Below are 20,374 nucleotides of genomic sequence, written 5' to 3'. Positions count from 1 at the left end.
ACTTTCGCAATCAGAGATAAAATACTTTTTAAAAAGTAACGTTTTATTTTCTTGCACGAAACTGATAAAAATGTGTCTTCTTCCAACTATAAAATGCTGTATCGTATACAAAAGGTTTTCTTCCTCAACAAATTGTTTACATTTACTTTGCATTTTGTCAGTAACAAGTGACGTTATATTTTCCTTTGGTATTTATGCAACGTCACGGCTCACACGATCACGTAGCGATAGAAAACACGCGACGTCAAAATCCTTATGAGAACAAATAGCAAAGGTGAGGTTTAAAATATTATGCATCTACATGTCTTTAATTATCTTTTTTTGGTCATATTTTTCGATATAATTTAGTCATCAAATATATGTTACATTCAACATGAGATGTATATCTGAACCGTAGGTTTCTAGTTCTGGAGAAACTGAAATTGCATTAGGAAAAAAAATTTATAAGAGTAATTTTGAAACTTTGACTGGTATTTCTGCAGTGAAATCTTACGGTGATGTGAATCACTTCTGTATATTAATGTGTAAATCGGCGACTAGTTGATGACAGGGCTACATACGGAAAACCACTAATCGACATCAATTTATCAGTCCACTCCTAGAAATACTGTTTTTTTTTAATCTATCTCTAAGTCTTGCTCCTTTTAGTTCAATTGTACAATTAAAGATACACACGCTCAGTTTTAACTAAACAGTCGAACGTCTGTAGCGAGCTTTATACAGATGATACTTGAACAGAAAAACCCTTGTGATATTATTGGCCAGTTAACTAGTGCGTTTGTATGGTTGCGTGTGAAATCTTATAATCGCAGGCTGTCGTCAGCGCGCTTCGCTCTCGCTACTTTTACAATTTAATCAAATTACATGCATACGCAATCGACATCTCTATTTGACGATATGATTTCATTTTATACTTTAATTTCTCGACCTCGTGTTACTAGAATTTATTGTGGCCAGTGTTAAAAACATTCAAATTAGGCTATATATTATTTACCAATAATTTTAACTAAGGGTATGCTCTGAAGTGTTATTGACTTCAATAATGAGGTTACGAACCTAGTGTTTATAAAATTACTTTGGTGCGATGATTTTTAAAAATCCGGTTTTGTTTTTTTTTTTACTTTTACAAGGTCACGACGACGTAATTCACCTATATATAGGTTCATTAGGAAATCAGCCAAGTTTGATGTAAATACAAATTTAAGGAACTGCGTAAAAGAAGAAAATAGTAGCATTGCAAACTAAAAAAAATATTGAATTTTAAAATTTCAAAAGTAAAATATAAAGATGAAAATTTTAAAGAAAAATGTGAAACCCCTACCTATAATAATAAGTTGATTGACTATTAAAAAATAAATGTAAGTAGCAGCAGTTATAAATTACCGTGTATGTCATAGTCTTGATAGGGGGTTGAGGAGGAAGCCTCTTGATTTGCTCGTCCTCGTCTGAAACAATAAAAAAACAAATCATAAATATGCAGATTATCATACGAGTATAAAAGCAGTAACACATTTAACAAGTCAATGGACTGGCTAAAGGAGGTAGTATTTTGTGCCTATTTGATTTTCGTCATTTAGGTGCTGATAGTGTTGACGTTTAAATCGGAACGAAGTAAAAGTTGTCATTTCCAAGCAATCACCTATCCATTTATAGAGATCAGCGATAAAAATTATTAATAATAACTTTTATTTGTAGTCTATAAATGTTTCCGTTATATTACGTTAGAATTGCATACGTGATTCGAACAAAATAATATTCAGAAATAAATAAAACGTTAATAATGCTCAAATTGCAAATAAGTTTGCGTAAGTTTCCAATATTTTTGCTGATATAATCATTTTCAAAATATCTCGCAATGTTGTGACCTTAATAAATAACAAGAATGCCACTAGTGACAAAATGTGCTAAAACGTTGCCCGCAACGTGTGTACGGTTTTTATTAACAGTTTCTTTCTAGATGTTACTAGTATACACAGATTAGAATATTATGTTTGACTATAACGCCACTGTGGTGCTAGCACGAATACTTGCGACAATCGTTGCAGTATCGTCATCGTCAATTATGTCAAAATTAGCATGAGACAAGCTGTCGCCCGGGACTCTCTCTGTGCCGTTATAAAAAATATCTTAATAAGTAGGCTATGCGTTCTTCCACACTATGTTCTACATCTGTGTCAAATTATATCAATATCCGTTGATCCGTTACTTAAAACTTTTTTTTTCGATGACGAAACAATGGCGATTGCCAGAAACATTCGTGCTAGGCCTATTGTATACTATAACATTTTCAGTAAACCATTGCAATAATTCGATTTATTTGAAAAGACAGTCTATCCACTAACTAGTAAGTTCAGACCGTCAAAGAAAAACACACCAAACAATAAAACAAACACATTTAATTTCAAGTTCCGTGCAAACGAAGTCTTTTGCATACATTTTAATTCTCTTTCAGTCCGCAAGTGGAAAAGTTCAAGGTAAAAAGCTCATCTCGAAAAATGAAGTTATTAGGTCACAGCCTCGCTTGGCGGAGACAGACTTTTTAACGACATAATATACAAATTACGGCCGCCATACACGAACTCCTTAAAACTTCTTCCTAGTGATATAATCGTTGCGATTGGTATTTAGTAAGTAGTAGTAATAAATAAATTCAACAATAATCTTCCCGCTTGAAGTAGTCAGTATCGACTGCTTCTCACTGTCCGTGTATTTTATTCCTTACAAACAAAATGCGGAAACATTCAGAAGTGTGTTGTCATGTCAGAAGTCCAGACGTAGTATCTCCCACTCGATCGTAAACGGAACCATCAAACTATCGCCAGAGAGAGCTCGTAAATGACGGCATACTTGTTTATATTTATTGCCTTACCACTATATTGTTATTAAAACCTATAATCATAAACATTATGAGCAACATTTAACTTTCTAAATATAATAATAGCCAAGTAGAGTAGACTTACAGACTTGCTTCGTTGCTTGAACAACATTGAAAATTAAAATGAATAATATTTCTTTCAAAACTATCTTACTAATATTATAAATGCGAATAATTGGATGGATGGATGGATAGATGTTTGTTTAAAGGTATCTCCAGAACGGCTGAAAGGATCCCACTGAAATTTGGCATAGCTGTAGATCTACTACACGTGGGCTACTGATTAAGGCTGGGCAACCGTAGTTGCGGGCGTCAGCTAGTAACTAATAAAGCTAACCACAAATAGTTATATTTACACATATTGCATTAGCTTCGCTTTGTTTAAGAAGAATAATTTGCATAGGACGCCGTTATGCCCTACTGGTAGCTGCAAACATTACTTCGGTAGAGTTATAGACGAATTAAAGTTAAAATAAATTTACAACTAAATAAATAAAATTTACGGACATTAATTTCTTGTAACGTTAAAAAACTAAATAATCTTTCTTGGAATCTTTCCTATACCGGTTAACATAAATGATTTACCTCAACGTCTTTTAGCATATTATTACAATTTAATTCAAAGCAAATATTGATGTTATGATTTTCATGCATCAAATAACATTATTTACGACACGACGTTTGAGTCAATATTTTCGTTTTATATTCGCGGCACCAAGGACGGACGATGGCGATCATGAATTGCAAAACATGACTGGGAAACTCAAAAGCTTTTCATCAATATATTCATTCTAATACGATTAACATTTTTCGTTACAAAATCAACCAGTTATAAATTGAGAAGTTCCCACTAAGAGACTCGGAGCCCACCTCAAGATAGGGGTGACTACTCCTTAGTAAAGCACGCTGTCCCAGTGCGGACTGGTTGAGTTCACAAATATAATAATGTTGATAACAGACGCTTGTTTGTTTTTTTTATTAATCACAGATTTATTTACGTTAAGTGTTGTTATAAAGCAGGATGACAACGCTATCAAAACCATGTAGTCTCGCACTAATTAACCACGAATACAGTACCAAAGGGCTTGTTAACTTAAGCGTTAAACTTTTAATTAAAGGTGCTCTATAAGAATTTTATGAAGACATTTATAGTGTTTCTGATATACTTATTTACAATTTAAACAAACAGTACGGACCATCATTCATCGTTATTTTGATTCCAAAGCAATTTATTGGTTGTCGACGAGCGCAATAAATCATAGTCGGTCGGTATGAAAATAATTAAAAGGCGAGTCCGTGGTACCGCTCTCTGGAGACAGCGTAAACAAACACTGTAGTTTTATAGCCGTAGTATTAATTATAGCTCGCGTTACAGCCGGATACTGCTTTATAACTGGCATGTTTATTTGGCATTTGGCAGCCAGCCCTCGGGACCAGGGGCCGGTTTGCGACTAACGCGACGATAACGACATGGATGCGATGCCTCTACGACATTTATACATATCGATTTACTACGACTCGGTGGACACAATGGGCATTTTAAGGTATGTGTTTTGATAACACACCGGTTCAAGAGTATTCACAAATACCGGATTCAATATAGGTACCTACGAGATAGTATGAGACGTAGATTTTAATCAGTAAGGGATTGTCACCAATATTCAGCGTCCCGGAGGCCTAATTAAGTCCTCTTTTTCTTCCCACGCTTTTTCTTATAAGGAAAAGATGGGAAGTGGAAGACTTTCCGGATGAGAGGATGCGTGGAAAGGGAAGATATTTTTTTCTGTGCATCCTCTCCTCCGTCGAATTAAGGTAGGGAACGGCAATTGCCAAAATTGCAAAGCAATTGTGTATGTCTATGGGCAACGATCACTTCGCTATTTCAGCGATCTCAGGTGGCCGCTTGCTCGTTTGCCACCTTATGATATAAAAAAAATTAAGCAAACTAGAAAGACGCGTCATTCTTTTTTACTTACTTTCAATAAACTTATGACATTTTTAATATAAGTAAATGCAATACTACTGACCTCTATGAACGGCGTCGAACCTGCCCTCCACCTTGGAGCGCAGCGCCTCCAAGTCAAAGGGGGCCGCGAACCCATGGTCCACGGAGCGACTCTTCGACCTGTAATGTGAATAAGTTATTGATTACTATTACAGAATATAAATAAACGAAAATAAGATTTATATAGTTCATGTAAAGACAAAGAGGGCAGACATCAAATATTATCAAAAACTATCTTTTTAATATGTACATATTGAGACACAAAAATATAAGGTTTCGATACACTTGAGACTCAAACCTCAACTATAAGATCAATTAATCATTTGGGTTCGATCAAAATAAATTATCTCTACCGGATTTCTTTTATAATCTAAATAAAAAAATCATCGTTACATTTTTTTATACAAATAAGCTTATCGGTCATAACAGGATCTTTATGTTGAAATACTACGACTACGATCAAAGTTCATATTCCTACTGCCCTGAACTACATTTGAGAATTTAAATTCAAACATTAAAAAAATGCTGATCCCTTTTGAAGACAAAGATATTATGCCTCTGAATATTCACCTTTCTTTTAAAAGAAAATACAAGTAGTAATTCTAATAAACAGGCCGACTTTCCTTATGATTCACCTTTATGAAGATAATTATTTGTGAAAACGTCTGTTTGTTTTTAAACTGATTTAGTTCATAAAAAAGGCAACCATATTTTTTTGGAATAGTGACAGGTTACACGCTATAAATTAACGCTGATATATGCATTCTCCAAGTGTGTGCTAAAGAGTCAGTCGGCGATCGTATCTCTATCACAGATGACGTTAGGCGAAGTATTTCAGTGTCACTGTACTGATAATATGCTGGCCACTAAAAACAAATGCCCTAAATAACATTCAGATGAAAACGCAAGTAAATTCCATGAGGAAAATACCAACATGTCACTAAAAAAATATGGATCCATAAACTTCTTAAAATAGTAAATGTAGAACAAACTTTATTACAGTAAATTGCGTGAAAATTTTTCCAGGAAGTAAATGTAAAATCAATTTTCCTTAATCTTTTGGGAAAACTAAAAGAATATACAAAATTAGAAAGAAGAAGCTTATAATAATCTAAAAATAAAAATGTTAATCTTATTAAGCTAGGTCTCTACGCATTCTAATCACAAGCTAATAAAACAAACAGAAATTAACTATTAAAAGGATCAGCAATGAGAACAATAATGTTTCGATTGATGGGTGACTTAGGGTTGCTTGTTGTGGTAGATAATTGAATGATATTTGTGTGAAAAATACCTCTTGTAGCTTTGGTCGATGCTCTCCGCGCTCCTCGACAACTGCTGCGAAGCGCGTCTAGACCTGCATGCAACAAACAACGAGCTAGATACAGGCAATGCATGCAAACAACTAAACTATATACTCAGACTTTCATTGCAAGCTAATTAAAAAAGCTAACATATTAAATCAAAAACAAAATACTGAATGATATGACTACTTCAAGCTTTCAACAAATGTCTGAATAAGATATAAAATGATAGTTTTCGCATCTGTTATTTAATTAAATTAAAAAGTTTTATTAAAAAATCAAATGCGATAACTCTCATAAATATAGCCGTTAAAACATACAGCTACGTGCAAAAAAATAATATCAAAATGAATAGGTCAATAGCAAATTAAGGGTTGACTACATGCGCAGTACGAACGAGATGTATATATAGAGTGAACGTTCATATTCATAGAAACTTTCTCGCGGAGCATTGTGCTTCGTTCTCCTTGTGAATAATGATGTTAATTTGAATGCTACGTTACCGAGATGTGAAACACGACCTCCGCGATGTACATGCGCTCCGTAATACTAAATAATGGCACATAACTTTAAGTGTACGCTTTACTAATTACTCTAGCAGGCGGGCCCATTGAAATTTCTCTGAGTGTTGGCTTTTACTCTTTCTATGGATTTTTTATTTATTTAAAACTTAATATTACATTTCATATAGAATTACCACGACTAGCGACTTTTGCAAAATATGTAATATTGTAAAATACATCGATATATTATAAATAAATAGCAAAACAAATCAACAGTCTTGGAAAGATAACGCATAGCAAGAAAATATTATTCCGAAATTAGCATAAGTGACTCACAAAAGAAAGGAATGGAAGCTATAGTTTTCACAATGATAGCTTAGACGAGACAAAATAAACGATAACAAATACAATAAGAATTGCGAAAGAATTGTACTTGATTATTTCTTTGTTCACAAATATATTAAAAATGTTAGTATAAAAAGAATATTTTACATTAATTGGCAAAAATACCCTATTTTTTAGACGCTGAAAATACTTTAAGGCATTGGGACAGGCTGTAATTAACTTTAAAAAAAATATAATATCTATATAACAGGAAAAATTAAATGTTCATAAAGTCCTTGAATAACAAATAAAAACCCAGGTAATGTTTAATGACACAATATATGTGTCATCAAATAACGTTACAATTCCACAATCAACTATTAAGGTACATCTATACTGATCTATACTAATATAAAGCTAAGAGTTTGTTTAAATGCGTTAATTTCAGGAACTACTGGTCCGATTTGAAAAATTCTTTTTTTGTTGGATAGTCCATTTATAGAGGAAGGCTTTAAGCTATATAACATTATGCTGCGACCAATAAGAGCGATCAGTGAGAAATGTTGCAAAAACGGGGAAAATTATTCACATTTGAGGACTTTCGTTGCGTGCGCTACATAAACGGTTTAAGTTACTCAAATAATATATATGAAAGTATTATTCCTTTTAATATGTCTACAGTATATAGGCTATATAATATTTAAATGATTGCATGAATGGAAAATGTTTGAAGGTATCTCTAGAACGACTTAATGGATCTCGATGAAATTTGGCATACATATAGAACATAGTCTGGAATAACAAATAGGCTGCTTTCTCTTTTAATTCCGCGCGGACGAAGTCGCGGGCGACCGCTATAAGTTCACAACTCAAATTACACTTTTGAATTTAATTTTTATAGAAAACAAAGTAATTATCGAATGTATCATAAAGCTGTAAAATCTATCAAGTTGTAGGGAAGTTAAAGAACTCATTTATCATTTTCCAACGTTGGCGGAGAAAAACAAATGTGTTTGCGCAATAACTGTCAAGAGAGCAATCTAATTTACGTGGACTGCGCCATTGTCTAGTTATTTGCACTGGAGAAAATTAACGTCACACAGTGATGGATTGAATCTACACGGCTCTTAGAAACAGTAAACGTTCTCCGTAAAAAGACGGTCGAATGTCTTCGAAATTAAGGAAATTTGTTCTTCTATTCTGCCTAAAAATAACTGTTTTATTAATCGTTGAAATAATTTGTGTAATCAGTATTCTTGTAGGGATGTTATTTAATTATTTTACAATTTTTTTTAATTACCTTTTTTCAGTTATACTAAATAAATAGCAATCAATAACTTGAAATGAACACATTATCAAATAAAACCAAATTGATCGAATAACATTCAAGTTCAAACGATTGGGGTTAAGTTCGTATGTCACGCAGACAAGCCCTCTGGGGGAACAGGATTTGATTAAACCAGTATAAGTTGATCTCCGGCGCGGCTCTACCGCTTACATTCATGAAGCGCTTTATGAATGTGTAAGTTAAGTGAAGCCGGTTGGGCTTATCACTGAGGACGGGAACGTCCTTGACACTTGCCGACAACTCGACACAATTGTGTTTGAGCATTCACTAACATGTCTCCATTATGAATGTTATTATACTCAATTATACAAAATCCTAACGTTAAAATTACAAAATTAATTAACTGATGTACTCAGATAGAAGATACCTCATACCAAATCTAAACTAAAGAAAGACCTTAGTGATCACTTAACAACTCTGAGTCTAGTAATTGTAACGATAATTGACCAAGTCTTTGAATTATTTTATTTACTAGGCAAATGCCGTACGAATAATTAGCTTCTAAATACAAATACATATTCCTATTTAAAATATTAGTCACAAGGAGGAGCATATGGATTATGCACTCTACGTTGTGTGCTGAAGGTTACTAAACATACGATGCTTTTAACCACCACTTATAAGGAATTACAATAGACGGTACTATATTTGCCAATGGTTGCACTTATAGCAACACATCATCAGCTCACTATACGTCCCCACCGAGGGGCTCGGAGCCTACCCTAAGTTAAGGGTGATTAGACCATAGTCAACCACGCTGGCCAAGTGCGGGTTGGTTTACTTCACACATATCTTTGAATTTCTTCTCAGATATGTGCAGGTTGCATCACGATGTTTTACTTCATCGTGAGAACGTCGGATAAATGTACATATGTAAATCGGAAATCGAAAAACACATTGGTACATGGCGGGATTCGAACCCAGGACCTGCAAATTGCAACTCAAGTGCTTGACCACTGAGCCACCGACGCGGCAGCAAACAGCAACACACAATAGTATAATATTGAACATAGACTAGTCACTAACCTACGTCAACACATTATCTATGGAATAAATAAATAGAAGAGGCGCGTCGTATACTAGACAATGCCAACATATTCCTTCAAGTCAAGTTGGCATTCATACATATGTCACCATAAAAATATTAACAAGTGTTGGCTTAACTACAAAGTAAATAAACAATAGAACAATCTTATAAAAATGTATATCCAACTAGCTGTCGCCAGCGACTCCGTCCGCGCGGAATAAAAAGGAAAACTTAATTAGTAGCCTATATGTTCTCCCGGGCTATGTTCTACATCTATGCCAAATTACAGCGAGATCCTTGCAGCAGTTCTGGAGATACCTTCAAGCAAACATCTAAACATTCGCATTTATAATATTAGTAAGATAAAAACATTCTTAAACGACAATTTATTGTAGGCGGTGAACAATGTATCATTGTGTTCAAAGAGTACCATAACAAAGTCACATGACACTAGTGGGAATCAGTACCATGGGACTATCAAGTCAGCCGTCACTAAAGCAAAACACATTCCAAACAATTTTACGCTTTCGACCGCCCAAGTAGTAAACAAACGTATAATATTTCAATCAACGACATCATTAGATTATATTGTTGACAGGATATCAAATACTAAACCTCCAATGTATGTCCTAACTAAGCAGTTGTTGATAAGTTTGTATGCTTTTGCACACTTTTACTGCTTTGTTTTGTTTCACCTATCAATGTGTTTCTTATTATAACTACCAATAGTGTCACATCGGCTGAATTCATAACAGTGAAATCTAAATCCAAGTCCATACGTAGATGTAAAGTACACAACATTATTAAAGGACGACCATCGCTTTTTCAGAGATATATGTTTTCTGCATATCTTTAACGTGACCATTAATGCATACAAAAGGGATATCAACGTACGTTTCATACTAATATCACTAATAGGAAAGGTTACCTTGCTTGTATGTTTGCATTGAATAGGTTCGAAACTACTGAACTAAAATTCTTGCACTGTTCAGAAGCTACACTATCCTCGGGTGCTTTAGACTATATTTATTGCTAGCTTTTTAATTCCTCGTGGACAAAGTCGCGGGTAACTGCTAGTTATTAATAAAATGCTTAACAATGAAATAAACAATCTATAATAGTTACATTAGATTCGTATTAGTTACACGCAATATTGTGTAATGTAAACAATTAACTCATTATTGCCTCTACCATTACTAGAATAATGATCGTTAATCGGAATCATCCCGCGTGGGAGCAGTTACACACATGCGAAACAACTATTAGGTTTCCAACAAAAAGGCCATGGTCACGACTAACTGGTCTTTTCTAATCTTACGATTTTTTTTTAGTCTTACTAATATTATAATTGTTAAAGTTTGAATGGATGGATGGATGTTTTCAGAAGATATCTACAGAACGGTTGCATGGATCTCTCTGCAATTTGGTATAGATGAAAAAAAATAATCTGCAAGAACACATTGGCTACTTATTAAGTGTTTATTTTTATTCCGTGCAGACGCAGTCGCGGGTAGTAGCTTATTCAATACTAATATGAAAATATACGAAAATAGTAAATAATATAATAAATAACGTAAATTCCGAAATAATCTAGTAATTGGAGACTAAATTGTAAAGAAAATCTATCTAAAAAAGTAACAATTGAAAAATAGAGATATCATAAACCTCTATTAACCTAATCCATTAAGGCTTTCAACCCAAATAGTTTTAGTTTTATGATTGCGCAAACTAAATCAGTCGAATATAAAATGCATTGTACCACCATAGTTGCGATGTATCAGAGCAATTCAAATTTCATTAGGACTAAAGCAGCCAGTACACAATAGTAAGGCTAGCCAACAACACATAGACAATCCAATCACTTTTTTTAATAGCATATTATTTTATTTAAAGCGTAGTATTGGCTTTTACATTCTAAAGGTCTTGTAGACCTCATTTACAATCAGCGTCTGTCTATGATATCATCATCATCAGATCACTATATACGTCCTCACCGAGGGGTCCGGAGTATACCCTAAGTTAGGGTTGACTGGGTCATTGTTAACAACGCTGGCTCAGTCCGAATTTCTTCACGATATTTTCCGTAAGAACGCCGGATAAATGTACATATGTAAATTGAAATCCAAAAACATATTGGTACATTGAGGGATTCAAAACTACAGATTAAAAATGCTTAACCCCTGAGTCAGCGACCCTCTTGTATGTATGACGACGTGTCTGTCTAAGTACGAACATGAAAGTAATTAATTATTAGATAATGGAGCGGACACTATTGAGATAAGATGGGAGGAAGTAAACGCATTTGGTATTATTCAACTCGAGGTCATCGGACCGCGTCGACTGCGAACACGTAGGTAGTCACGCAGACAGCGAGCACGCACGTAGGACGCGGCTAGCGTTGCGCCATTACTCAGCTGATAAATCAGCCTGAAGGGCTAGCCGTGCAATGTGTCACTGTAATCTAGGCTACTGACGTCACCCCTAGACACCTCAGCCTTTGTCTGAAGCTATTTTTTGTTGTTGTTTAGTATATAATTGTAAACAAAACTTTATATGAATTTACAGTTAAAATAACTCGCAAAGCTTTTAAATAAAAACATGACAATTACTTTCATTAAAAAATACTGGCTTGTAATACCGATTGCGACGTTAATTAGTGGTCGGAGACAGTGTCGCTGATTTGTAAGAAAGAATATAACAGACCTCGATTTAGAAGCTGTGAACGAGTAAAAGTGACCGCGTAGCTGTACCGGTGTTGTAAATCATTATAAACCGTGTTGATAATCATTGGCGTAACGTGCGCTCGGTGCCGCAATATTGAATTACTCACATGTTATGACACAGATTTACTGCCACTATTAATTCTAGAAAGGAATCTTATCTTTTTAGAGATCATTAAATGACAGCTTGTAGTATTGAGACGATGTACCGCGGCCAGTACAGTCGGCTGACAGATAAAATATGAAGGTCGGAAAAAAAAACAAATTAGATACACTTGTTGTTTTCTATTCCTTTGAAGTGGCTACGCATTATTGCTACTAATATTCAGATATATCTTTTGATCTAGAAAACATTCCGACTAGATAATAGTCTACCCGAGAGACAACAATAAACAATAATACTTTTAAAATTTTGGTCTTAAATAAAAGATGTTTTACTTTTTTTTACAATCTTAAAAACGAGTTCACGCACTAAATAAATTAATTGCATCATGCTATCGTAATAACAGGCAGTAAATCACACACTTTGTCTGTTATACAGAGCATATCCGCGACTTTTTTTTACTGTATAATTAACGTAAGAATAACGCACACTGTCCGTGTTTTTTTTTTGTAAAATTGTGTTGTTATTTTACGAGTATGTAGCATTCATTATCTCTACCGTACTTTCGTTTACTATTTCGTTCATAAATCAGCTTTCTTTCAATAACTGAGATAAATCAAAAGATCTATTCTATTATTATTACTGGCAGATAATAAACTAATTATTAAATCAAGGTTAAAAATAAAATTTTAAATCGAATCACGTTCCATAAAAAACCGTTACCATATTTCTATCCACCATAAAGATAACCGCTGACCATTGTTTTTGTTCCAATTCTAATTCTTTGCATAATAAAATCTATGCATAAACTCAACGTATAATTTTTCCACGCGGGCGACGCTACCGGTGTTAAATGATAGTTGACCCTAATGGCCATACTGGCCTTCTAACCGTGGAGGAGCACGCAGACAAAGAAACGAACGATCCAGGGCCCTTATTAAGTGTTGTTAGCACATAAAGGTACATCTGACTCTATTGTGTTCGAGTTTTATTGCCGCTAACTGTACATTAAAGTTGCTGCTGGTACCTATGCCGATTATATGGATATAAACATAAACATTATTACGCTGGTTTTCTGAGACCAAAATCCCTGTTTCAAATATATTGTTATCTCTGTTTTGACAAAGATAATTTTAAGGTCTCAGAAACCAACGGTTAGACAAGGATATGTTGTTTCTTTATTTTTTAGTTTGAAATCAATTGTTTGCCAACATGCACATGATCAGCGTGTTTGACTATGGTCTAGTCACCCTTACCTTAGGGTGATGATGAATAAGTCGTCTATTATATTTCTACTATATTATAGTAACTTTAAAATCAATAATAATTTACCTCCGTCAAAGGTATTAAGAGATTTCACACGTTGACGTCACATGTATTTACATCTGAGAAATTTCTCACATGATAATAATAAACAATTCTTTGATAATGAATTAAATACCGTCTAAATTAAACAAACACATTTGAAACCTTAAACAACACTTTACACGCATATAAATATAAGTACTAATAACTTTATCTTTAATTATCTAATTATCAAATACGAAACGTAACTGATAAATGATAACATGCCATATATCAAGTAACTAACTATCCTGTTGCTTAGTGATTAATGCCTTTTAAAACACCGAAGTTCAAACTTCGATTTAAAAAAAAAACGTAATTATTTATTATTATACGTAAGCTTATTTATTTTGCTTTGTATTTTAATTTACATTGACAAAAGGTTATTTAAATTAAAGCGCATCTGGTTAAATATTTGCTTTGTATATTGGCTACTTCTTGAAAGGATTCAGTTGCCAAATGTAGTACGGAAGTATTCCGGTAATCGATTATCGACGCCACAACAACGTTGACTTCATTCGATGCATTATTTATAACACCCACTATCGTCTCCAAGGTTTTTGGTACAACGTCTGTTAAAATAAATGCATAATTTTGGTACCTTTTGTTCATTAAAAAACCTTTAAGAACACTTATATTGTTAGAAAATTATTATTTTCAGTCTTATTGTTTAGTCGACTCAAAATTTAGGCTGGCCGCCAACTAATGGTCAAATTTGATATGTTTACATAAAATACTATATTCCGTTGTATTATACTTGTGCGCGGTTAATTGCTGCCTCAGCAATTAATCTAGTGTCGGCCATAAACGAGCACAATTGATGCCACATGGAGGAAATGAACATCTATCCCATCATACCTACGACCTAACTATCTAACAATCATATAGAACTGACATTCAAGATCAATTAAGTATTCCATTTTGACCTTCAATGTCTTCTAATTTCAAACATCTTTCACATTGTAGGTAATTCCAGGTAACACCACCCGGATGAAATATACAATGCGTAGTTTGAATTACTAACATGGTCTTATTATGGAAGAACTGAACTTTTAACAGTGGTAGAGCCCGCTTTAACATCTTCGCACGAATTGGCCCGGCTCGCCCGGAGAAATATCACGACCACACAGAAGACAGGCATGAAGTGGAAGCAATTCCGCGTTTGGTCTGATGAATGTGCGTCCCAGAGGCCTAATTTAGTCCTCTTTCCCTTCCCACCCTTTTTCTTATAAGGAAAGGATGGGAAGCGGAAGTGGACTATCCGGATTAGAGGATGCATGGAAAGGGAAGATATTTTCTTTCTGTGCATCCTCTCCTCCGTCGATTAAAGGTAGGCAACGCATATGCAATTGCGTATGTCCATGGGCAACGGTCACTTCGCTGTTTCAGTGATTTCAGGTGGCCGCTCGCTCGTTTGTCACCTTATGATATAAAAAAAAACTGAACTTCGCAATTACGATTTTATACATTGATACATGACTATAAAATATATCTAACTCCGATTCGTTACCACCTATTTACAATTCAAATATAAAACATATAGAGCATATTTAAATTGTAAATGGCACATGCAAGGACACATGAGTAAGAACACGGCTAGGTGCATTAAAAAAATATTGTTGAATCATTTAACTAGAGTTCACTGCATATAACTATAAAAGTATCATCCAAGGAAACTTTCAAAGGTTCGAAATTTAGATAATCTAATATACGGTCAAAGACATCCTAAAATCTTTCTATAGGAAACTATTACAGAAGAAACTGGTCAAATAACTAAATAAGAAGATATAGAATAACATAAAAAGGGCTAGACAAAGTACATTCGCTCCGAAGCGATTCCATAAGGAATTTCAAATATGTATTGAACTGACGCGCGACGATCACCTGACTAATCGAAAGTTATTGTCAGTTCTATACATTTTTGAAGATCGTTATAGAATCGCTTAGGAGCGAATGCACTTTGTCTAGTCCCAAAGATTGGACAACATTTTAATAAATATATTTTAACGCCACGAGTACGCAATTAGAATGTTAATACTGTCCACACCCTGTAAGGATATTGCAACACATTTAAAAAAAACGAAACGCGAGATTTTAATCACAAACGTTAAATAGCTTGCCGCAGACAGCATACTAAATATGGTGTGTTCTTGCAAGTTCTATCGCGTTATAAAAATAATTACAACAAAAAAGCCAGAGTGGCGTAAAGACGTTAGTTTTAAAAAAGATTAAGCATGTCTCACTGTTGCTATGACTATATGCTATCATTTAACAACTAAAACCTTCAACGTGATATATCAAAAACAATGAAAACAATACTATAAATAAAAACCTTATACAACAAGCTGATGCAGTTGCCGTGTCCAAATATCCTAATACCGATTAAGCTTTACATTCTTTTTGTAGAACCAAAGATAGCACAGGTAACGTCCGAACAAGAGCTATAAATAAAACCTGCACGCAGGGCATCTTAAAAGACCGGTTGATAAGAATGAAAATTATTTTTTTGAGATCCTCAAATATTTAAGGGACTTTAATTATTATTAAGAAAGATAGTCCGAATCCCATACGGTGGAAGTGTACTCTTTAACACAAAAAATAAAAAAAAATAATGGCCTTAAAAGCACATTGGTTGGTGACTGTTTAAAGCAAGTTGATGTATGTTCAAATCAAAAAATGTTGGTACGGATGTACACATTTTGGTATCTTGGTAGTGAGGTGAAAAATTGTTCATACATTTACTGGTCTAAGCACCCCTGGCCTACAAAAAGAAGTACGGTCGGAGCTCAGCTCAATAAAAAGTGGCTTGAGTCGTGCGTGCGCCTCGCGACTTGCGGCCCGCAAGCAGTGCGTGAATGTCGGCGACCTTGCGCGCTCCACTCCACACCGCGCGCGACACATTTGGGTCACCGTACACCGATTAATCGGAAGGATACTTCCTAATAAACAAGTGCAACCATTTCCTATTATATGCTTATCTTTTTAACGACCACCTATTTGTAAATAAATATAAAGTAATTTGAATTCGTATGAAACCGGTTTTTCGTGTCTTGTATTTTAATAGTAACATAACTCAGTCGGTTATTTTAATACTCATTCATTTATTTATATAAAGATATATCTTACTAATATTATAAATGCGAATGTTTAGTTGGATGTTTGTTTGAAGGTATCTTCAGAACTGCTGAACAGATCCCGCAAAAATTTGGTATAGATATAGAACATAGTCTGGAAAAACACCTAAGCTACTTATTTAGTTTATTTTTAATTCCGTCGCGGGCAACAGCTAGTTAATAATTGTTACTATAGTAATTGCATAATTTGCACTCGTATTGAATAGAAAAGTGAAAGGAGCTAGATAAAAATATATAGTTGGTATGCTCTAAAGCCATGTTGAGATATTGATTGCCTCGGAAACCAGATTATGTGATATTCCCTCGACGTCTAGTATACAATAAAGTAGGTGTTGAATGACTTTTCTCAAAACATATAATCTCCTAGTTTAATAGCCACTGCTACCATCTTACCTAACACACATTTGTAGGATACGACATATACACACTCACACACACACACACACACACACACACACACTCTCACACACACACAGACGCGCGCGCGCATAATGAAAATAGATCACTATTGGCATATTCCAGCCTATGTTGTTATTAACTATCTTTGACAATCATGTGCAAACAACTGTCTCAATTTATTACACTTCGTACTAACAACTAATTTCGATAGTTGCTACCTTACAAGTGAGTTTTCTCTCGTCAGTCGTGTCGTCATGATGATAAAAATTTTCCATTTTTTTTTGGGAAAACAATTTCCTAATTCGTTAAGATTTCGTTAAAGGTTTGTAAAAGACCCTGGGAACACAAGGTCAAATGATAATATACATGGATACACAACCGCGCTTTGATCTTTTTGGACTGTGTTTATACATACTCGTTATAGTTAAAAGAAAATTATGTTTTTTTTTTATTTCTAAAACATCGTTATTACACAATGTGAAACTGCTTAATTATAATCATCGTTAACTAAACAATAATAAACTAACAGTTAACGTAATTTTCTCCGCAGGGAACGTTATGATGAAAATTTCATTAAAATCTGTTTAGTTATTTGCGTGTCTTTGTGCGGCCGAGCGGAGGATGCTTTATCAAAAGTTAGACAACGTCCTCCGCCGCCATTGTTAAGATAATTGTTTTTACTTGAGTTTGTATTCAGGTTTTAAAGAGCTTTCAAAGAAGAATAATTATCAAATGTAAAAATTCAAAGCGAAATTAATTTACTATGAAATATGAAAATGCTAAATTGAATTAGCAAATACAGGCTGCTGCAGATTTTCTCGGGAAATCCACATGGGGTTATTATATACATGGGGTTATATCAAACTACAGGAGTTTAATTTAAAGACGTTTATTTACTATTAGTCGTCTAAAATCTTTACATCAAAACTAGCTGTCGCCGCGACTCCGTCCGCGAAGTGTGTTATTCTAGACTATGTTCTATGTATGCCAAATTTCTCGTTCTGGAGATACCTTCAAACAAACATCCATCCATCTAATACGCATTTATAATATTAGTAAGATATAAACATATAATAAGACATCTAAAGAACTGTGTGGAAAATATGAGAAATAATGATCGTGAGTATAACATTAACTACAACAGTAAATAAACCAGATGCTAAAGAGAATGTATGAAATAAACAAATACATGTATGTGTCTATTTTATTTATAAATGTTGTTAACGTAATTACGACCGCTTTTCATAGACAATATATAAACATAAGTATTATTCATGAAGTAAGTTCCTGTTCCAATAATATTGAAAGGCAATAATATTATTTTATATGCGTAACTAAACTACAAAAAAAAATTGTTTGTGACCAGGTCACTACCATGAAAAGCGTGCCCGTGGCCTCGCCATGATGCGTAGGAGGAACAGAGGGATTGGGTATGCTTCCCATCCGGAAGAGAATCCCACATAACTACCACGTCCCCCCCGGGGTGCGGAGTTTGCATAAAGCATTCCCCTCTGAAGAAAAAAGGTCACTATCACATGCACACAATAGATAATGATCACTTTTATATTTGACTAGCAATCGACTACGATTCCATACGCGCGAGATTAAAAAACAACGTAATAAGTAGCTTATGTGTTCTTCCAAAATATGATCTACTTTCACCGCCAAATTTCACCGAGATCCGTGCAACCGTTCTTAAGATACATTTAAACAAACATCCATCCATACATCTATCTATCTAAACATTTGCATTTATAATATTAGTAAGATGTAACATTATGTAAAATAAAAAATAACTCTTTCATTCATACTTGAAAAACTTCACTAAAGGAATCAAACCTATAGGAAACAAATAAAAATTTTGTTCAATTTTCCAACCTCAGTAAATTTTCAATACGCGGAAAATTGAAAAATCTCCAAAGTATTGGCAAGCGCCGGCGAAGGGGGTGCCTCTATTACGGAACAATAGAGGCATCGGGCTAAGCGGCTTTTACAACAGATTTATAACATCGATTTTTTCGCTTTAACGACGGCCATTTTACCTGCACATTTAACGAGCACACACTTACATACTTGTATAACTTGAATCATAAGCGACTCCATAATCGTCTACTTTTTAACAAATTTACGGGAAATACTTTGATTATAAATACTTCAAACTCAAGATTGGGTAAATAATATTGGTCAAATATGGTCAGCAACATTCCATAACAGTCTTTCAGAGAAATTATAAAGTCACTGACCCTTTCATACCTATAAAGGTAAATATTTCTATCATCATCATCATAATCAACCCGCCTTTATCCCTATAGAGGGATGGCACAGTATGTACTACTCCTCCATACATCTCTATCAGCCGTCATACTTGAACCACTCTATAGCACATACTGTAACAATGTTTCTGCTAATGTAAAGGAAAATATTTGTATTATAAACATAAAATAAAATCAATTCTATGATCAATTATACCTATCTGTTAATTCTTTTAAATTGTTATGAACATGTAATATAATCCGAAAAGTTGAGGCAAACTCCTACTTATAGGAAGATTTCATAAACCACGAATTAAATAGGCCAAAGTACATTGTTTTTTATAACAGAAGGTGGCAAACGAGCAGCGGGAATACCGAGGTGTTCAACGACGCCCATGGACATCAGCAATACCAGAGGAACCGCAGATGCGTTGCCGGCCTTATTATGGGATAACATCATTAATTAACTTATGCTGGGATTGTATCATGTATTCATTTCAACATAAGAACAATCATCAAATAAAACAGGCGAGGACAGACGATTTATTTATAAAATAGCAAATGGTGCGCGCGAAATATAATATTCCGTCTTACATTTAGTCAAAATACTAACAAGTCATGCGAGATGCTAATGTTGTTTGCACACAACTTTTTGCTATAGCTGACGATGATTTGCACCAGACATAACACAACTGACTGGCCTCTAGCCAACTGTAAAGACAAAAATGTTTTTATTGACATAAACAAAATTAATATTTGGCACACCCCTGAGACATACATAACTTACACGGCTTTACCTATAAATCAAAAACCTCGCAAACTAATGCTAGTTGCATTAGTTATTTATAATTTTTGTTAATTTATATTCATGTAAGTATTTTATTAAATGCTATTAATTATATTCAGTGGTAATAAAAATTAGGGTTGTGTTACAGAATTCAAAATATTATAATACTTAATAACACTTTGTAAACATTGTAATACATAATTTTAATAGTTAATCATTATCCTTAAAAGCATGGCATTGTTTTTATAA

At 34.1% G+C, this 20,374-nt stretch overlaps 1 protein-coding gene across 13 annotated transcripts in view; it reads right to left on the bottom strand.

Annotated features, from left to right (window-relative positions):
* The window catches only part of mtd (TLD domain-containing protein mustard), a 105,911-nt gene that overhangs the window by 34,975 nt on the left and 50,562 nt on the right, over positions 1 to 20,374 (bottom strand). For 9 of the 13 annotated variants that reach the window (XM_013311223.1, XM_013311227.1, XM_013311224.1 and 6 more), the window contains 3 exons: positions 6,175 to 6,237; positions 4,903 to 5,000; positions 1,384 to 1,445 (listed from right to left, as the gene is read on the bottom strand). In XM_013311223.1, coding sequence (XP_013166677.1) covers positions 1,384 to 1,445; positions 4,903 to 5,000; positions 6,175 to 6,237 — 223 coding nt within the window. The remainder of the gene's footprint in view (positions 1 to 1,383; positions 1,446 to 4,902; positions 5,001 to 6,174; positions 6,238 to 20,374) is intronic. The other 4 variants (XM_013311226.1, XM_013311228.1, XM_013311219.1 and 1 more) reach the window with 1 other exon arrangement.

This window comes from Papilio xuthus, unplaced genomic scaffold (genome assembly GCF_000836235.2).
Source record: "Papilio xuthus unplaced genomic scaffold, Pxut_1.1 DF827680.1, whole genome shotgun sequence".
In the NCBI taxonomy this organism is placed as follows: Eukaryota; Metazoa; Arthropoda; class Insecta; order Lepidoptera; family Papilionidae; genus Papilio; species Papilio xuthus.
Note: the sequence above shows the minus strand (reverse complement) of the source record. Positions and strands in the feature narration are given on the sequence as shown.